Source organism: Columba livia, chromosome 8, assembly GCF_036013475.1.
Source record: "Columba livia isolate bColLiv1 breed racing homer chromosome 8, bColLiv1.pat.W.v2, whole genome shotgun sequence".
NCBI lineage: Eukaryota > Metazoa > Chordata > Aves > Columbiformes > Columbidae > Columba > Columba livia.
The window spans coordinates 19594362-19610573 of NC_088609.1; the positions used below are offsets into that span (position 1 = coordinate 19594362).

At 35.6% G+C, this 16212-nt stretch overlaps 2 protein-coding genes across 8 annotated transcripts in view; both read right to left on the reverse strand.

Moving 5' to 3' along the window:
• The window catches only part of KIF14 (kinesin family member 14), a 29952-nt gene extending 15441 nt beyond the window's left edge, over positions 1-14511 (reverse strand). For all 7 annotated transcript variants that reach the window (XR_010474333.1, XR_010474332.1, XR_010474331.1 and 4 more), the window contains exons 1-20: positions 13418-14511; positions 12787-13041; positions 12352-12439; positions 10332-10430; positions 8962-9014; positions 8597-8627; positions 8151-8258; positions 6956-7069; positions 6249-6367; positions 5750-5922; positions 5236-5383; positions 5068-5131; positions 4671-4855; positions 4439-4541; positions 4053-4213; positions 3073-3220; positions 2207-2359; positions 1473-1599; positions 802-895; positions 319-457 (exon numbers count right to left, since the gene is read on the reverse strand). Coding sequence is in view for 1 of the 7 variants with exons in the window: in XM_005498791.3 (XP_005498848.3) it covers positions 319-457; positions 802-895; positions 1473-1599; positions 2207-2359; positions 3073-3220; positions 4053-4213; positions 4439-4541; positions 4671-4855; positions 5068-5131; positions 5236-5383; positions 5750-5922; positions 6249-6367; positions 6956-7069; positions 8151-8258; positions 8597-8627; positions 8962-9014; positions 10332-10430; positions 12352-12439; positions 12787-13041; positions 13418-14511 (3456 nt within the window). In the remaining 6 variants the exon portion in view is untranslated. The remainder of the gene's footprint in view (positions 1-318; positions 458-801; positions 896-1472; positions 1600-2206; positions 2360-3072; positions 3221-4052; positions 4214-4438; positions 4542-4670; positions 4856-5067; positions 5132-5235; positions 5384-5749; positions 5923-6248; positions 6368-6955; positions 7070-8150; positions 8259-8596; positions 8628-8961; positions 9015-10331; positions 10431-12351; positions 12440-12786; positions 13042-13417) is intronic.
• An 8-nt stretch (positions 14512-14519) lies between these two features.
• Positions 14520-16212, reverse strand: part of DDX59 (DEAD-box helicase 59) — a 32801-nt gene continuing 31108 nt past the window's right edge. Inside the window, exon 10 of the mRNA XM_065072431.1 lies at positions 14520-14599. The gene's annotated coding sequence lies outside the window, so the exon portion shown is untranslated. The remainder of the gene's footprint in view (positions 14600-16212) is intronic.

The following is a 16212-nucleotide window of genomic DNA, read 5'->3' on the forward strand; positions in this document are numbered from 1 at the left end:
TTTTCCTCTAGAAAAACAAGAAAAACTAGATAAACAAGTGAACAGCCAGAAGAACCACAAAGCAGTCCTTATTTTACTACTTCACACTCTACACAGAAAATGACCTGAATTAAGTAATTGAGTTCTGCTGCCCTCTTTCAGTGTGGTGGACAAATATGTGTATGTGTGTCTACTAAAAAATTATCATATGCGTTGGTGTTTAAGATGACATAAAAAAAAAAAAAAAATCTCAAGATTTTCCTCCCTTATGATTATCAGAATCTTATCTTTGACAAAATATTGCTGATTTTTAGTGACTGTTCTTCAGTTGTTACTGACCTCATAGAGTTCTTTCATTGCTGCTAGTTTGCATTCAAATTTCTCCAGGCTCCAGAAAGTTGTTATTCCCAGTTTGATGTTACGAACCTGCACCTGAACAGAAGACACTGTTCCTGTTTTATCATCAATTTTGTCGTTCCTAAGAATTTGAAAAAGTTTCAAGAAAAAATATAAAGACAGAAAACATTATTCATGTTGCAAAAATTAGTAAAGTGCTTGTAGATAGGATTATACAGAGAATAAAATTTGATTACAAACACAGAAATTGCTTGAGATGTCACATATCTCACAAAAGATACATTAGTGTAGCTACTAAAATTATTTTTATGTAAATGAAAAAATTACTCCCTGCACTCAGAGACAGAAGTAGAAACTAGCATACCAACTCCTGGCTCTGAAGAAACTCAGGACCAAATATAAGCCACAGAATGCTAGTGGCAGACTTCTTGTTGAAGGATATAATTAACTAACTCAGATACTCGCCTGTAGAAAACAGTGTTTTTTCCTAATTGTTTACTGATGGTGTTGGCCTCTTTGATCATCACAGATAACTTCAGAGAATTCCAGTTAAGTGGAACTGATAAAGAATATAGCACATAATAATTAAGTAAATCAAACAATGCGATGCAACAAATTCAGGGTAAAAAGAAAAAGCAAAACAAACAAAACACACAAACCCCCAAAACAAAACAAACAAAACCAACCACCACCACCCCCACAACCAAACAACTTGAATGGAATTCAGCCAACAACCCTTTACAAAAAAGCCAGGTAAAGGGTATTTCAGAAATAGAGGCATAACACCAAATACCATACATTCGACTAATCTGAGATAGGAATCTGAACAGAAATCAGTTCTCTTACTCCAGTTTCCACAATGAGTTAATATCTAATCAGTTCAAACAGCTGGGGGAAGAACTAATAAGTAATCGGCGTAAATCCAGACTATATGTACATCCACCTAACAACCCTGAACATGATTATAACAGAGCTTTTATCACTGTCCGGTATATATGACTTATGAATGGAAAGGATCATAGCAGCCTAAAGGCTCTTTTTGTTCAGGGTCATTAGAGATCCATATCCACTAACTCCAAGCCTGTGAAGCAAAAGAGAAGTCAACATTGACCTTGCAACATTATGTATACACATACTAGTCACAGTTGCATTCCCACTTCCACGATTCTTCTGAAGGGTGTGTATTTCTTCAACAATCTTCTGCTTCTCAGCTTCCAGAGCTTCAAGTATCCTTGCATGATGAATAGTGTGATCTTCTAGAGCCTGGAGGAGAAAAAAACAAAACAAAACAAAACAAAAACCACCACAACTTTTAGTACTGTTTATTTAAGCAATTTTTTGTTGTTGTTGTCATCACAGACTCTCAGAACAGAATGAAATTTGTATTGGACATCTGCCACACCAATATGAAACCCCTCATCTTCAAATTCTGTGTTTTCTGGTTTTGCTTAGATATTGATATGCTTAAAAAAACCCCCACACACTGGAATTAAAAACCAACAACTTTAAAAAAAAAAAAAAGTCATTTGTTGCACCAGTCAGATATATATGAACACCAGCCAAAATCAAGCATTAATGTAAGTTATGACTGGTATAATAAATTTTGGCACAGGCAATGGTCACTAAGGTCTGGTATGTGATCAAACAGCCCCCATTACATAAGAAACAAGGTCAGCATTAGTTTATTCCCAAATTTGATACAAATCATATTCATGGTGTAAAGAAAACATCTATTCTTTTGCATAAGATCATGTAAAAGAAAGAAACATTTTACTTCTAATGATTCAACAAAACACACCCACAAAAAACCCACACAAAACAAACAACAGTTTATCACCTAAAAAGCTGCCTTTTTTTTTTTCTAAGTTACCTGCTTGGTAGCTAAGGTCTCCATTTCTAAACGCTTTTTATTGAAGTGTAGCTCCAGCTCAAGATTTTGCTTTGCCTTCTCAAGCTCCTGTATTTTAGTTGCAGCTTTTTGATTATTCAGTTCTTGGATTTGCTTCTTACGAGATTCTTCTCTCTAATATAAAAAAGGACAGATGAGAAGAGGAAAACCACTTATACAGCATTTCTAATCCATCTCTAGATATTAAGATTTATTTTCACTTCACTACATTTAAAGCATGCAGCCCCTGTGGACAATTCAGCCCGGGGTCAGCAATGAAAGCTTATATACCAGTTCACAAGCATCACATTACGCCTTCTACAGCACATTTAAGAAATAAGATACTCCATCATTATTATAGTTTTACCGTGGTATACTATTCTGTGCAGACTTCTATATATCATAGAAGTATTTAAAAGACTAACAACAAAGCAGCTTGCAAACTTGGAGGAAAAAGAAGTCATAGTAACTAAAATACTGTAGTATTTTAGAAGTCTAATAGAGTAAGTTAGACTTTGTAGGGGTTTTTCTTTACATGCAAGTCACACCCTCATCAAATTCACACTAGTTTAACATTTAAGTTCCTGGCTAATTCTACAAAAAAAATCCCTAGAAAAATTCTGAAGGTGATACTAACAGAAGAAGTTAAAGTAGATAAGGCTGATTTTTTTGTTGTTTTTTTAAAGAAGAAGAAAGAGGCTTAGCATTCCCTAAGATACTGTTAAAATATACAAGACCAAAAAAAAAAAAAAAAATCCCACCACCAAAAAGCTAAACGACAAACAAATAGAAACCCCGTACAGTTTTTTTTCTATTTTATTAATATGTTAGATGCAATGGCAACTTACCACCTCTGCTTCCAGTGATTTTATTTTGCTTTCATAAGCTTCTTTTTGTGAGGTCAGTTCTTGCTGAACCATCTCTTTTGCAATTTGGACACTTTGCATCATTTCTTCCTTGGCTTTAAGTCGTGCCTCTTCGATTTCTGACTCAAGCCTACAAGCAGAAGTATCATAAATTTAGAATGCTGGCTTGAATCTCTTATAGGCTATATAGAGGTCATAATCTTTTCTTCTACCATGACAGGAGCCTCCAATTTCAACAGTAAAAATGAGTTGTGGTTGGGTTTGGGGTTTTTTTGTTTTGTTTTGTGTTTTTTTTGTTTTTTTTTAAATACTTTTATGCTTTACCTAGATATTTTTTATTTCATAGGGAAAATGTAGACACTGGTAAAGATGGAAGACATTCCTGAATTTTAAAATCTATTTGATTTCCATATTTATTTTATTATGCACCTTTCTACTACAGTTCTTAATTTTGTGAAAGTCTAAATCACATTAAGATGCAGAAAAGAAAACTTTAAGTCAGTGAGTCTTGCAGTTCAATACCTCCCCGGAACAAAGCAAGTACATAAACCACTTCACTGTGTCTCAAATTCTTCATCACAGAAGACCAAGATTGTAACTTTGGGTCCTTATTTTCCTAAGGCATTTGCATTTCAGGATTTAAATCTCTCTGAAACATCAAAAGTCAATGTCAGACTCATTATGTGCTTGGAGAAAAATGTAACGGAAGATGCACGCTACTTTGAGAACCTCTGGAGCTCAGCATTTAATAGTGGTCTACATTCTTGATAACAGGACTAGATGGTGGTGATCGCCTCTTAGAAGTATATTCCATTTCGATTATAAATGGAAACCTTGCTATTTTCCAACTTTCCCTTATTGTGAAAAAAAATAATCATCTTAAGTTTCTTATTTCTTAAACGTATCGCACAGTTGCATTAGAAACTGAATTCATCTTTAGAACAAGAAGATACAATACTTACTGTGTTCTTTGTGCAATAAGCAGTTCATTCTTTGCAAATTCAAAATCTTTTGGATCATCACGCAAAAACTTTCTCCCACAGGATGACCCTTTAACTTTCTGAACTTCTACTGGATGGTTAAACCTGAAATAATGATCTCCCCCAAGGATCACTCTATCACCCTATTGGGAAACAGGAAAAAAAAAAGAGTTTCTCCTGTAACTTCTAGGTTTATAAGCAAATTAATTTACAGTACTTAAAACATAACGGCATAACTGGTGTGGCTAGAAACAAAGAAGAAGAGAAGAATCTCTACAGTTTTGAGAGCCTTCTAAAAAGAACCTGCAGTCTGAAGTTGTAATATTAACAGAGCTAAGAAATCCACGCATGCCAAATCAATTACTTACATGATGCAGAACTGTTGGGTCTAAAATGCATTTCCCATTTACATATGTCTTTGCTTCTCTCAGTGGAATAATACTCACTTTGCCATCAGTATTTTTTATAACACTAAAAACAAGAAACATTTGTGGTATCAGTAGCTCCTGTTAACTGCTAGTTATGTTACTTAATAGACTAAAATTTATGGCTTTTTTTTATTTCCTGCTCTCACTCCAAGATAAAAAGAATACTACATACCAATGGTCATCAGCAATTAGCACTCCGGAAAGCTGGATATCATGTTTCGCATTTGGTGTATACCTTCCAACTGTAGTTTCTCCTTCTTTGATCATATACAACAGCACCTCAGAAAGCTGAGGATCTTCATTAAGATTGACAAGGTTTGGTAAACGATTGTCCATTTTGAATGCAATTCCTGCTTTCTAGATAAAAGAGAGCTCTGAATAATAAACAATTTGTTTTGTGCCTTCGAATATCTATATCAAATTTTTCTAAGTCATCACAGTAGTCAGTTAGAAGAATAGCATTAAGGAAACCAGATCTTAGAACTACTCCAATTCTTCTGCAAGGTTTGTTCATGTTATATTTTCTGTACTATCTCCTACAGAAAGCAAAGTGAAGAAAGTAAATGTACCTGCAATTCTTTTATATCTTCTAATTTCCTTTTTTCGGCTTGTTCAAATTTTTCTTTCCAGGCCCTTAATATATTTATGGGAAAATAACACAACGTATTAGGAGAAAAAAAAAAAATATAGCATATAAGTTTCACCATTTCTGTTTTAAAGTAAGACAACTGCCTGACCTTTGTATCTCTGCCATGTCCCTCTCCTGCTGGTGCAATTTTACCCTTAGAGATGTTATTTCCTGCAAATAACGTCTGTATTTTTCAGGATCGGTGTTCAGAGCACTTCTCTGAGCTGCCTTCAGTTTTTCAATTTCAGCTTTCAATTCTAAATTAGACAAACCAGATACACAGCACACACAAAAAACAAAAGACAAAATAGGATTTAGACATTTCAGTACAAGAGTAAAAAATTAATCCCATTATTTAATTAAAAATGAGATACCTTTTCTCATTCTAGGTTCTCAGGTATAGCCTAAGATACCACAAACAAACAAACCCCACAAACAAAACTAACAAAAATCAGCTGACAAAGAATAATAATATTCAAAGGAAGATACCCTAGGTTGCATTAGCCTGTTTGACTAGTGGCCCAGTCAACACAATAGATTATTCATAGTAACAACTCCTATGCAGCAAGAAGTTAAATACATGCAAATGAAAAACCCTCAAAGACTGCAGATGTCAGCCTCACCTCTGATTAGTTTGGCATTCACATCTTCATTTACTTTAGCAATGTTGATAATTGAACAAGCCTGTTTTGCATAGCGAAGAGTGCTGAGTGTTTCTTCTGTGCTGCTAGCAGCTGGACTTATTGTGGCAATCATAGCAGTTTGTGAATTTCCACCCAGACTTTCCTTTAACAACCTTCATTTGACAGGAGAGTAGAAGTCAATCCTCAGGCCTCAACATTGAGATAAAAATGAAACTTCTTAAACTGGACAGATTACAAAATACCTAGGGTCTTGCTACTTATTTGAGAGTGATTGTTAGATACTTCAAATACAAACCAAGGCCCTGTTTATTCATCTTTACGTGATGCAACAGGCTAATTTTTTCCCTCCACAGTTAATTTGAGAGAGAGGGAGGGAAGGTAACAGGGAGGAAAGGGATGTGATGCCTACTGAATAGAAGAATCCACAATCTGAGAAAGCCTTTACTTCTATATAAAAAAAATTCTGAAGCATACATACCAAGTAAGGACAGATTCCCGGTAAGGAATGAAAGTTTTCTTTCCATTTCGAGATTGTTTGGAGAGTGCAGAAATAACCTTTCCAAGCGTTAACAGTGATTTATTGATACTCACACCTTCCTACACAAAGCAAAAATAAAAATAATTATAACATGGTTTTGTTTTCTTGTATGATGTTACAGTGATTTAACTGTGCTTATTCAACATATGGTACAGCTGTAGCATATTAAATGTCACTGCTGATTGAAAAAACAGCAATAAGATGCAAGAATAGCCTAAAAGATCTTCATTTGGAAAGAACAGAGACCCTGACTTTAAAATAAGCACTGTGACAAATCATCAATCTTAAGATGGCAGCTTGAAAGAAAGTCTCTTACTAGAAACTCTGTTTACTTAAAAATCCCCAAAGAAGTGGCAACCCCCAGCTCCATGCAGTATCCAATTCATTATTTGGGAAGCCATGCGGACAGTTTTTTCTCATTCTTTCTAACGGATCAGTTGGCATGTAATAGCACAGGAAGCGCTATCCTAAGCAAGATGTGGCCTGCCATACTGCGCACTCAGCCCAGCTTCTTAGGGTCATCCACCCTCACCAGCAAAATGCTATGCAATACTGATAAGCACAAGAGCTGCATCATATCCTTTTATAACTGCAGTCCTTGGAGGTGAGGATGCTTTGCAGTCAATCCTTTGCCAGTCTTGGTTTACCTTCAGCCTTTCTCCAGTGGTCTGAGCTGTCGAGCAGCATTCACTGCCAGCTAGATCAATCAGATTTATGTGACTGCTAAGCCTATGATCACGTTCTTCATCCACAAATTCTACCTGGGAAAAAAGGGAGATGTTTGCATTCGAACCAAAACAAAAACCCTGAGGACAAGCTGTTCACTTCAAATCCATAAAAAATTGACACTTCCATTTACTTTTTGACAGGATACCTTTGTGTACCTCCCTTGAGGGAGACTAACTTCAGACATTCAACCATAGTATCAACTGTTTGTAGCTGAATAACTGTATAAGCATAAACTGCAGAAACAACAGAGTAGCCAACTATGGGTTTGGGTCTGAAGCTTGACTGTTGCAGCTATTCAATACCCACAGAAAACAATAAACTGTTACTGACTTCATCCAATGAAGATCAGCTAAAGTAGCCAACAGAAAAGTCTCTGGACTAGTTCTGATGCGGGGGGGGGGGGGAGGGAGGCACAAAATCTAGAGGGGAAGAAGGAAGGATTAGCAAATTGGGTCAAGAAATTAAAGCTACCAAGAACAAAAAGCCCAAACCAACAAGCTACTTTTGAATGGAGAAAACCGGCAATCTGTAGAGTTATGAGGAGCTCTACCTATTTCATTTCTGACTTCAGCCTCATCTCACTAAGTCAGGTTTTGTCTCTTATGCAACTGTAAATGAGGTGAAGAGTTGTAGTCCCTATATCCTGGATACACATGGGTAAGAGAGGTATTCTGAAGCAAGGTAACTTTACACAGTGAACTGTGTTGAAACTGAGTAGAAACTGCATCTCGTGCCATTGTGCCAGCTCACCACCTGTAGAAACTTGGCACAGCTATCCATCTTGCATGGCCTAACCTTCTTTGAAGCTAATATGTATTGGCACCAGTGGGAAATTACGTACGGCCTCAAATTGTATTCCAGTTACATCTCAAAATTCTAAGAAGCTTGGAACTACACTCCTAGATCTGCCAGTCTAGATATATCTAATATTGCTGCTATAAATATATCATCAGAATCTACTGAAAACATGTAAAATAAAACAAGTTTTGCTGTGCAGAAAGCCAAGTTAAAATGCCCTGTGCTTTATTCATTTTCAAGTATATTCTCACAACAATTTCCTACTCAGCATATAAAATGACTTTTTACTACCCAATTTGAACAGATACAAAATACCTTGGTTTGTGTCATGACAAGGGTGAAGACAGAATGAGATCTAGAACTCTTGTCATTCATTACTGTAGCAGCTGTTGCTCTCTGCTTATTTCCTAGTTCAAGCCAACTCTGTAAGAGATAGAAGTCAGGATGTAAAACCAAAACCTACTTTGGATAGTTAACTGAAGCTTACAATGTTTGCAAATAAAGTTATTAACAGAAAAGATAACTATTTAAGGAAAGAATTAAGTTTAAGAGATAACCATGTGAAGAGTGTGAAGTTTGCCTGTATGTATGCACTTAACTCCATTCTATAGGACTATTCTTCATTATCCTTTTACAAAATATAGGCTACTAGGCAGTCTGTAAAGCATTTTCTTCCCATCTCTGAAATTTAGTTTTCAGCAGTGAAGGAAGGAGCAAGTAGAGATATTTTTATTCCCTTTTGGTAACCAAATAACTCTTACCTGGATATCGGAGTAAGAACTGACAACATTCCTAAAGTAGAGGAAAAAGAAAAGTTTCTGTTCAGGCTGTTTTCTTTCTACATTTTTCAGTGCTGCCTGAGTTCTGACACATTTCCCCAATTACAGACACAAAGCAAATATAACATAAAAAGCTCCAGTCTTGAGACTTCCACACATTTATTTCACTAAAGGAAACACGCCAAGTCAAGCATGGGTATGCATTTTTGTAAAAACTACAGGATACTAAGATCTTGCCTAATTTACTGGTGAGCATACAAGTTTTCACAGAGCCTCCAGGTAACAATTAGCACACACTTTCAGGATTACACAAGACACCTATCAAAATGAAAACAGTTAAGACTTACACTGTCAGGCCTTCCACATACGGTCCCAACACTGGATGTTCTCTTACACGAAGCTAGTGAGAATAATTTTAAAAGAAAAATTATTAGGAGTGCAGTAGTTAGACCTCACAATCAGAAATATCTTAAAATTAAGAGAAAGCCTATCTACATCCCTAGCATGACATTTATCATCAACAAAACTTAGCATGAATCACATAGAACAATATTTTCAAGAAAATACCTACAACTGAATTTCTCCAAAACCCAATTTTCTGTGATATAAATCTATCAGGTTTCCAAGTTAAATAGCTTGGCTCAAAATCACTGACAAAACTCAGATGAAATCACTACTACTATAAACAAGACAGTATAGTTTTTATATAACTAGTCCACGTAAGTCCCAAGTTTAGGATAAAGGACTTATTTTGACAGCAAGTTTAATGCAGTATACCTTCTTTATCATAAAAGAATAAGAGGAGAGGAGGAGAGGCAGAGGAGGAGGAGAGGCAGAGGAACTTCCTGGCAGCCCCATGGTTCTAAGCAGTAAATTATCCAGGGCCGAGAATCTGAAAGATACTATCCACACCTTAGTGCTAAGCTCTGTTACAGTTTAAGGCCTAGAAGAACTTAGCTGAAAGAAAAATCACTAAAAAAGAGAACTGGTCTTGTTTTTAACAAATGTGATAGTAGTTTTCTGTAGCTGGGCACTATAAACACACAGAGGAAACAAAGTAGAGAAAAATTCTTCCTTTGCAAATATTAACATTTTTTCATGTACTTTGGACTGCAATTAGATGCATTGGGTCATTGGCAAAGGTATCCCAGCAGACAAAACTACACAGATGTTTTCAGAAAGTGAATGGCTGTTTCAGCAGAGCTGAGAACTGAGGAGGCTGATGGATCAAACAGAATTAGGTAAATACTCCCCCTGCCCCCAGACACCATTAGATGTCTCCTCACATTATCATCCCTCCATTTTAGAACTCCATCTTAATTACAAGATTATAACTCAAATTATATTGCACAGAATAGTCTTAATGCAATCTGGACATTTAGATAAATAATAGTCTAAGAGACTTTTTATAAAGGCTGATAAGATCATCTTCATTTTGCAGATAAGGAAAGATGCTAACAACAACTTTGAGACACTCTGCTGAATTTTTTTTTGTTTCTATTCCAGCAAGAATTTGTTTTGCTTAGCATTTCCTAAGTGCCAAGCACTTTACTTGCAGTTATACAGTAAGATTTTTTAATTGAATCCCATTATTCATAACAATCTAAAGTACTTAGATAACAAAACAATGGTCACTTGTCATTTGTGCATTTTTGTGTACAGAATAGATGCCACTACTTTGAGATTATGCATATACTTTTTTCTGTGAGCAACTTACTGGTTGTTTCTTCTGTCCACTTTCAGCTTTAAAGACAAGTAAGTCATGAATTTTCTCATTGTATACTTCAAAAAAGCTCATTTCAAGATGATACAAAATCTAATAAAATTAATAATAAGAGAGTTATTAATATAGTCCACAAAACATCATCCTTTGTTTCAAAAATTAACCTCAATTAACAGATCCTGCTATTCAATGTTACAAGCATTTGTACTGAAAGGACTTTCCAAGAGAAACGATATCCTAAACCACAGACCTACTATTGCCAAGAATACAATTTATTTGAATTCCATCCACAGCCATTCCCAGAAGATAGCTATCAAGCTTAAAAAAATGTATATACATCCACCTCAGAAGATTCAGTGTTGCTTTTTTAGTACATGAAAGCACAGTTTTGTTTGCACCTGCAGTAGTGTCATTCCCTTAGGGACTGCACTTCTACAACACGATATATGTAACAGAGAAAGCAAGAATTGATGTTGTCAACATCCTGATGTGGAACAGAATAACCTAATGGAAAGATAAACCTTGAGTCTGACTACAGCCATTTAAAAAACAAACAAACAAATGAAAAAACCCCCAACAAACTTTAATGAAAACACATCTACTTCCTCTGAAGGCATCCATGTCATGTTTTACTTTTTTCTCTCCCCGCCCCCCCCTTTTTTTAAACAAAACAGAATTTTATTTGAGAGACAAATAAAATTGAAGAAAAAACCTGAAGTCAGAAATACAAGACTAGAGACAATTTGCAGCAACTGAATCACCTATTCACAATGCACAAACAAAGGAATAACAAACATACCTAGCAGCACTGCATTTTTAGCAATTATACTCTCTAGCCAAACTGAGTAATAAATAACCTTCTTAGATTTCTCCATGTCTATCAAATCTACAGTAGGAGAGAATATTACACGTTTACTGGTATCAGGATTCAGAGTCAAGAATTCAAGAAGAAAGCAATAAAGAAATTTGGAATAGTTGAAAATAGAGGTTTGCCTGCATAAGTTTAACTGAATGTTAAGCTCTACTGACCTGTCCTTACAGACACAGACAAACATACAAAGAATACAAAGAACAGCCTCTGTCACTAGCATGTTTTGTATCAGATATTCCTTATCCAAGAAAGACCCAGTTTGGGTTTTTTCTTTTTAAGACATGAAATGAGTAGTTCATATTTTTAAGAATTTAAGTTAATTGTGTCACCAGTTATGAATCTCTAAATTTACCATTACTACACCAATTAATTGAGGCAGAAACAGAATGCAACCCTTCATTAAAGCACTCTGGAAAGGATTACTACTTTGTTATTTTTAAATTTACATAGCATAGGTGTAGGACAGGAATTCAAATCAAAATACATTGTGATCAGACGAAACATTCCCACCCCCTCTCAGAAGACCACTCTTTCACACAGAGTTATTTAGGAATAAAGATCTGTTCCCCAAATAGAGAAGAAAACAAAATCTTATTTACAACAAAAATTTTAAACTCTTAAAAATAAAATCCAGATGGGAGTAGTTCATTTTTTTTTTAATTTCAGCAAGAATACTGAGCTAGAATACTAAAATTAGAATACTAAGATGCATTTCACTTTGATATGTGATAATGTTCAAAGATAATTTCATACTTTTGAGTTCTAATTTAATCTGCCTCCACTAAAACTATGGTACCCACTAGGATTTCTTTTTACCTTACCTTATATAAATCTTATCTTGTAAGACATGCTCTACAGAGGAAAGAATCCTGCTCTTGTGACACATCAAAAATATCAGGGCCATATTTCTTTTTTACATTATTGTCATTAAGGAAGCAAAATAATGTTGATTTTGACTATTTAAGGAACCCTGTTAATCAGAAGTACTAACAGAAATAAGATCTGAATCAGCAAAAGAACACAGACATTAATAAATTACTCACCACTAAGATATAAAATGAAAGAATGCAACAGGTATCAAAATACTGAAATGCATCAGTTTCCTCATAATTCAGTGTAAGGTCAATGGCATAAGCACCCTACCTGTTGTTTGTCCATTTGTGCTATTCGAGTAAAAAGATCTTCACAAAGTCTTGGAATTATCCCTCGGTCTTCATCGAATCCCATCATCCTGTAGTTAAAAACCTGCTAGTTCAGTTTTGCAACCTTCTGTAGCTAGTGTTAATATTAATTGTGTAGCTCGGAAGTTGAAATGCTATATGTTTCTAAGTTACAGATGTAATAAGGAATAGAAATCAATCTGGAAACAGCTTTCATTTTCTTCACTATACATAGATACATAAAAGTGTTCTACAGCTAACTTTGTCTCATTATAGATATGGTTTTATTATTTTTAATTTGTTTTAAATATTGAATTGTGTTAAAATGTTTTCACATAACTATGAAATCTATTCCATATAATCTCTTTTCATGACTCCACATTGCATAACAATTTTAATAACTATTATTAGAACTTACGTGTATGATTTTCCAGAACCAGTCTGCCCATAAGCAAAAAGACAAGTGTTATATCCCTCAAAAGCTCTTTCTAGGAGTGGCACTGCTAAAGTTTTATAAATCATCGCTTGACTTGCAAAGTTAGGATGACGTTTGTCAAAAGACCAGAAAGAGAAGTCGTAATTGAAGCTGTAAACTTGGTTGGTGGCTGGATTTCGTACCGCTGTCTCTGAACCACTCATGGAGATTACAGGGAGCGAGTTTTCATCTTTCTCTCTGAATAGAAAGGGGGAGGGGGGAAACAAAAATCATAAACTACATGGCTTTAGGTTAGTCTTTTCAATCCACTGCCTATGAAAAATAAAAAGTTCAGTAATCTTTGTTAAAAAAAGCATAATGAACATACAAAGTATTCAAGCTCAAAATACTTCAGCTAATGCATATGTAAAAAAAAGCCCCAAAGGCCTATAAAGATTTTATCAAGAGTTTTAATTCACTTTGTCTTAATGTCGCACGAAATATCAGCTGATTTCAAAGTACGTATTATATCCTTATTGGGTCAATGATTAAACAACTCAAAAAATACAGAGCAGGAATCAACATATGTTATAAAAGCCACTATGAGCATCAGAAATAAGCCCAGGATACAAACCTGATACTGAAAGGCCGTACACGCACAGCTACAGTCACTTTGCTGTTTTCCACTTTGAAAACATCTTTCTCAGTGCTATTGCTCTCAGCCAGAGTTTCTCTGTTCTCTCTTTGTTTTGAACTTGTACTCACAGAAAGAGAGCTGGAGACACTGGTTTTCTTTTCAGCAAGAATTTGAAGATGAGTAATTTGTTTATTTGAAGTAGCCGGAGATGGTTGATCCTGAGAAATACCGTTCTTTGGTGCAAGCTGAAACCTTTCTGTTGAACCTTTTATTGGTGTCCTTGGTCTTTCCAAACTGTTTTGCTTTACCATGAAGTGTTGCGACCTTTGTTTTCCAGCTAGATTATTTATACGACCTTTTTCATTCAGTTGTTCTCCCGATATCCTATTAATATCTTTGGAGGCAACTAATTTTTCTGACTTAGGAACTTCATTTTGCAATCTTGTGTCAGCAGCACTTGTCCTGTATTTTAAACGCGTGCATCTATCATTTTCACACATACCATCCGCAAAGCCAAAGGAATCCTTGCTGTTCAGGTTACACTGCAACTTCGTACTTGACTGACCCTCAGCTGACTTAAAGCTTAGTTTATTATCATGAGTATCATTAATACTTGGCAGAAGTGCAATCTTGTAATGTCTTTGTGCAGCAGAGTCATCATTTTCTTTTCCAGGCACAGTATTCTGATTGATTTTACTGTTCTCTATGGAGCCAGTCCTTACACGTCTCTGCAGAGCAAGTTTTTTGCCCATTTGTGTATTTTCCACGCCCTGTGTTGTGTTTGTATGCACTTGTTCACTACTGGACACTGATTTTTCTCCTGTTCCAGGTCTTCTCTTAAGTGTTAATCTGCTTTCAAGTTTAAATGTAGCTGATGGGTCACTCACTTTTTTACAGGCTGAAATCACATAAGTCCTATTTATTTCCTCAGTCTTATTCTGTGAACATGAAAGCAGACTATCCTTTTCTTCTCCTGATACCTGTGATTTCAATTGCTGCCCAGACAAGGTATTCTGTGAAGAAGTCTTCTGCGAAGTGGTAGCACATTGTGCTTCACAAGAACTTGTTGCAGGAACTGTGTAAATAGGCATTTTGTCTACCAGTGAGTTAAGATTAGGTTTTCAATAAGTACAAAACTTTTATTAAAAGATCATTTCTAGTTGCTGCTTCTTAAGGAACCTGGGGAGACAAAGCAAAAATTTTTTATTATGCTTATGTCCAGTGTGAGTTATGTTTTGGTGCACAGGGAGATCTTTACACATACTGCAGAATATTATGTTGCTAAATAATTAACATCTCATTTCACCACCAGCACTTAAAACAAAAAAAAGTCATTCTTCTATATTTGAATGAATGCTTCTACCAGTAGTAGACTATTTGATTCTGTTTATTGAGTTATATTATTTGCTTCAGAAAGTAAACCAAACATCATGAAGAAGCACCAGTTGGTACAAAGAACAATCTATTTAGCAACAAAGATCACACTTCTGCCAAATGATTTACCATGGTTCCCAAAGAAAGGGAATTCAAGATCATGCTTCCACTCACTTACAACTATTTATGCGCATAGTGTTTCACAACTAACAGACTCCAATAGAACAAAGTTATTAACATTAAATAGGAAATCTGCAAACTTAGAAAGGAGATTTTTGACAGTATTTTGATATATAAGAAGCACTATCAGAATAGAATACTTAATAAATATGACTACTACAATATGTTTGGATGTTATTTTAATTCACTATAGTACACACATATATAGCAAAAAAAAAAAAAGATCCCTCACCTAGGGAACAGAAAAAAAACTGTAAAATGTGTTCCACATCCTTTCGACATGTAATTATTTAGAATGTTGTATATACCAAATCTGTATAGAAAAGCATGCTTTCACTGTTGCATATGCATCATAGTTATTAGGTTGTTATATGTTTGACATCATCACCCACTACAGACATGCCAGTTGCAATTAATTTGCTATTAAAAGTCAACAAGTCACCTGCCTTACATCCTTCAAAAATTGCACACATCATTAACAAAAGAAGCAGATGGTGGTGGGGGAAAAGGAAAGCAGATGTAGAAGCAACCACTTAAGCATTGCTCCAACAGAAGTTTCTTTTAACGCTAAACTTTTAAGTTATAGTTTTTGGAGTACTCTCAGAATTTATGTGATTACATCCACCTCTACACGTGTCATGACTTCAAGGTTTTCACAACTCGAAAGCTGTGAGGAAAGTTTCAAGAATTTCCAACCAAGATATATTTATTGCTCAATCCAGTTTGACACAGGAAACCACTTTCCATGAGCTCTAAAATACACGTTCTGTGTTTCCATCTAGCAGTCAGTAAATAAACACAGTTGTAAGCCATGAATTGCTTTAGTGTTTTCTGAGAAGACCATCTTTTCCCTTCAACTTGAAAATAAGCAGCAAAATAACAGTTCTTCTCTCCTGTTGCTATAGCTGTGCCTCACAAATATTCACAAAGCTTTTCTGCAGAAAACCTTAATCTCTCCATTAAAATCTCCTTCATTTTAGAATAAGGTTCAAGACTTGTTAAAAGTACACTTGTTCCTCATTTTTAATTGATTACAAATGCTAATTAGATATGAAACCCAAGTGTTCAAAGCTGAGGAGAAATCGATATCTTTACCATCCCTCAGCAAACCCACAGGCGAGACCGCCCAAGACTCTCGGCACAGCCACAGATCCGTTTTACGACCGCGGCGCTGCAAATGCCCCTGGGCCCCGCCGGGTGGCGGAGCCCGCCCGCAGGGAGAAGGCGAGAGCAGCGAC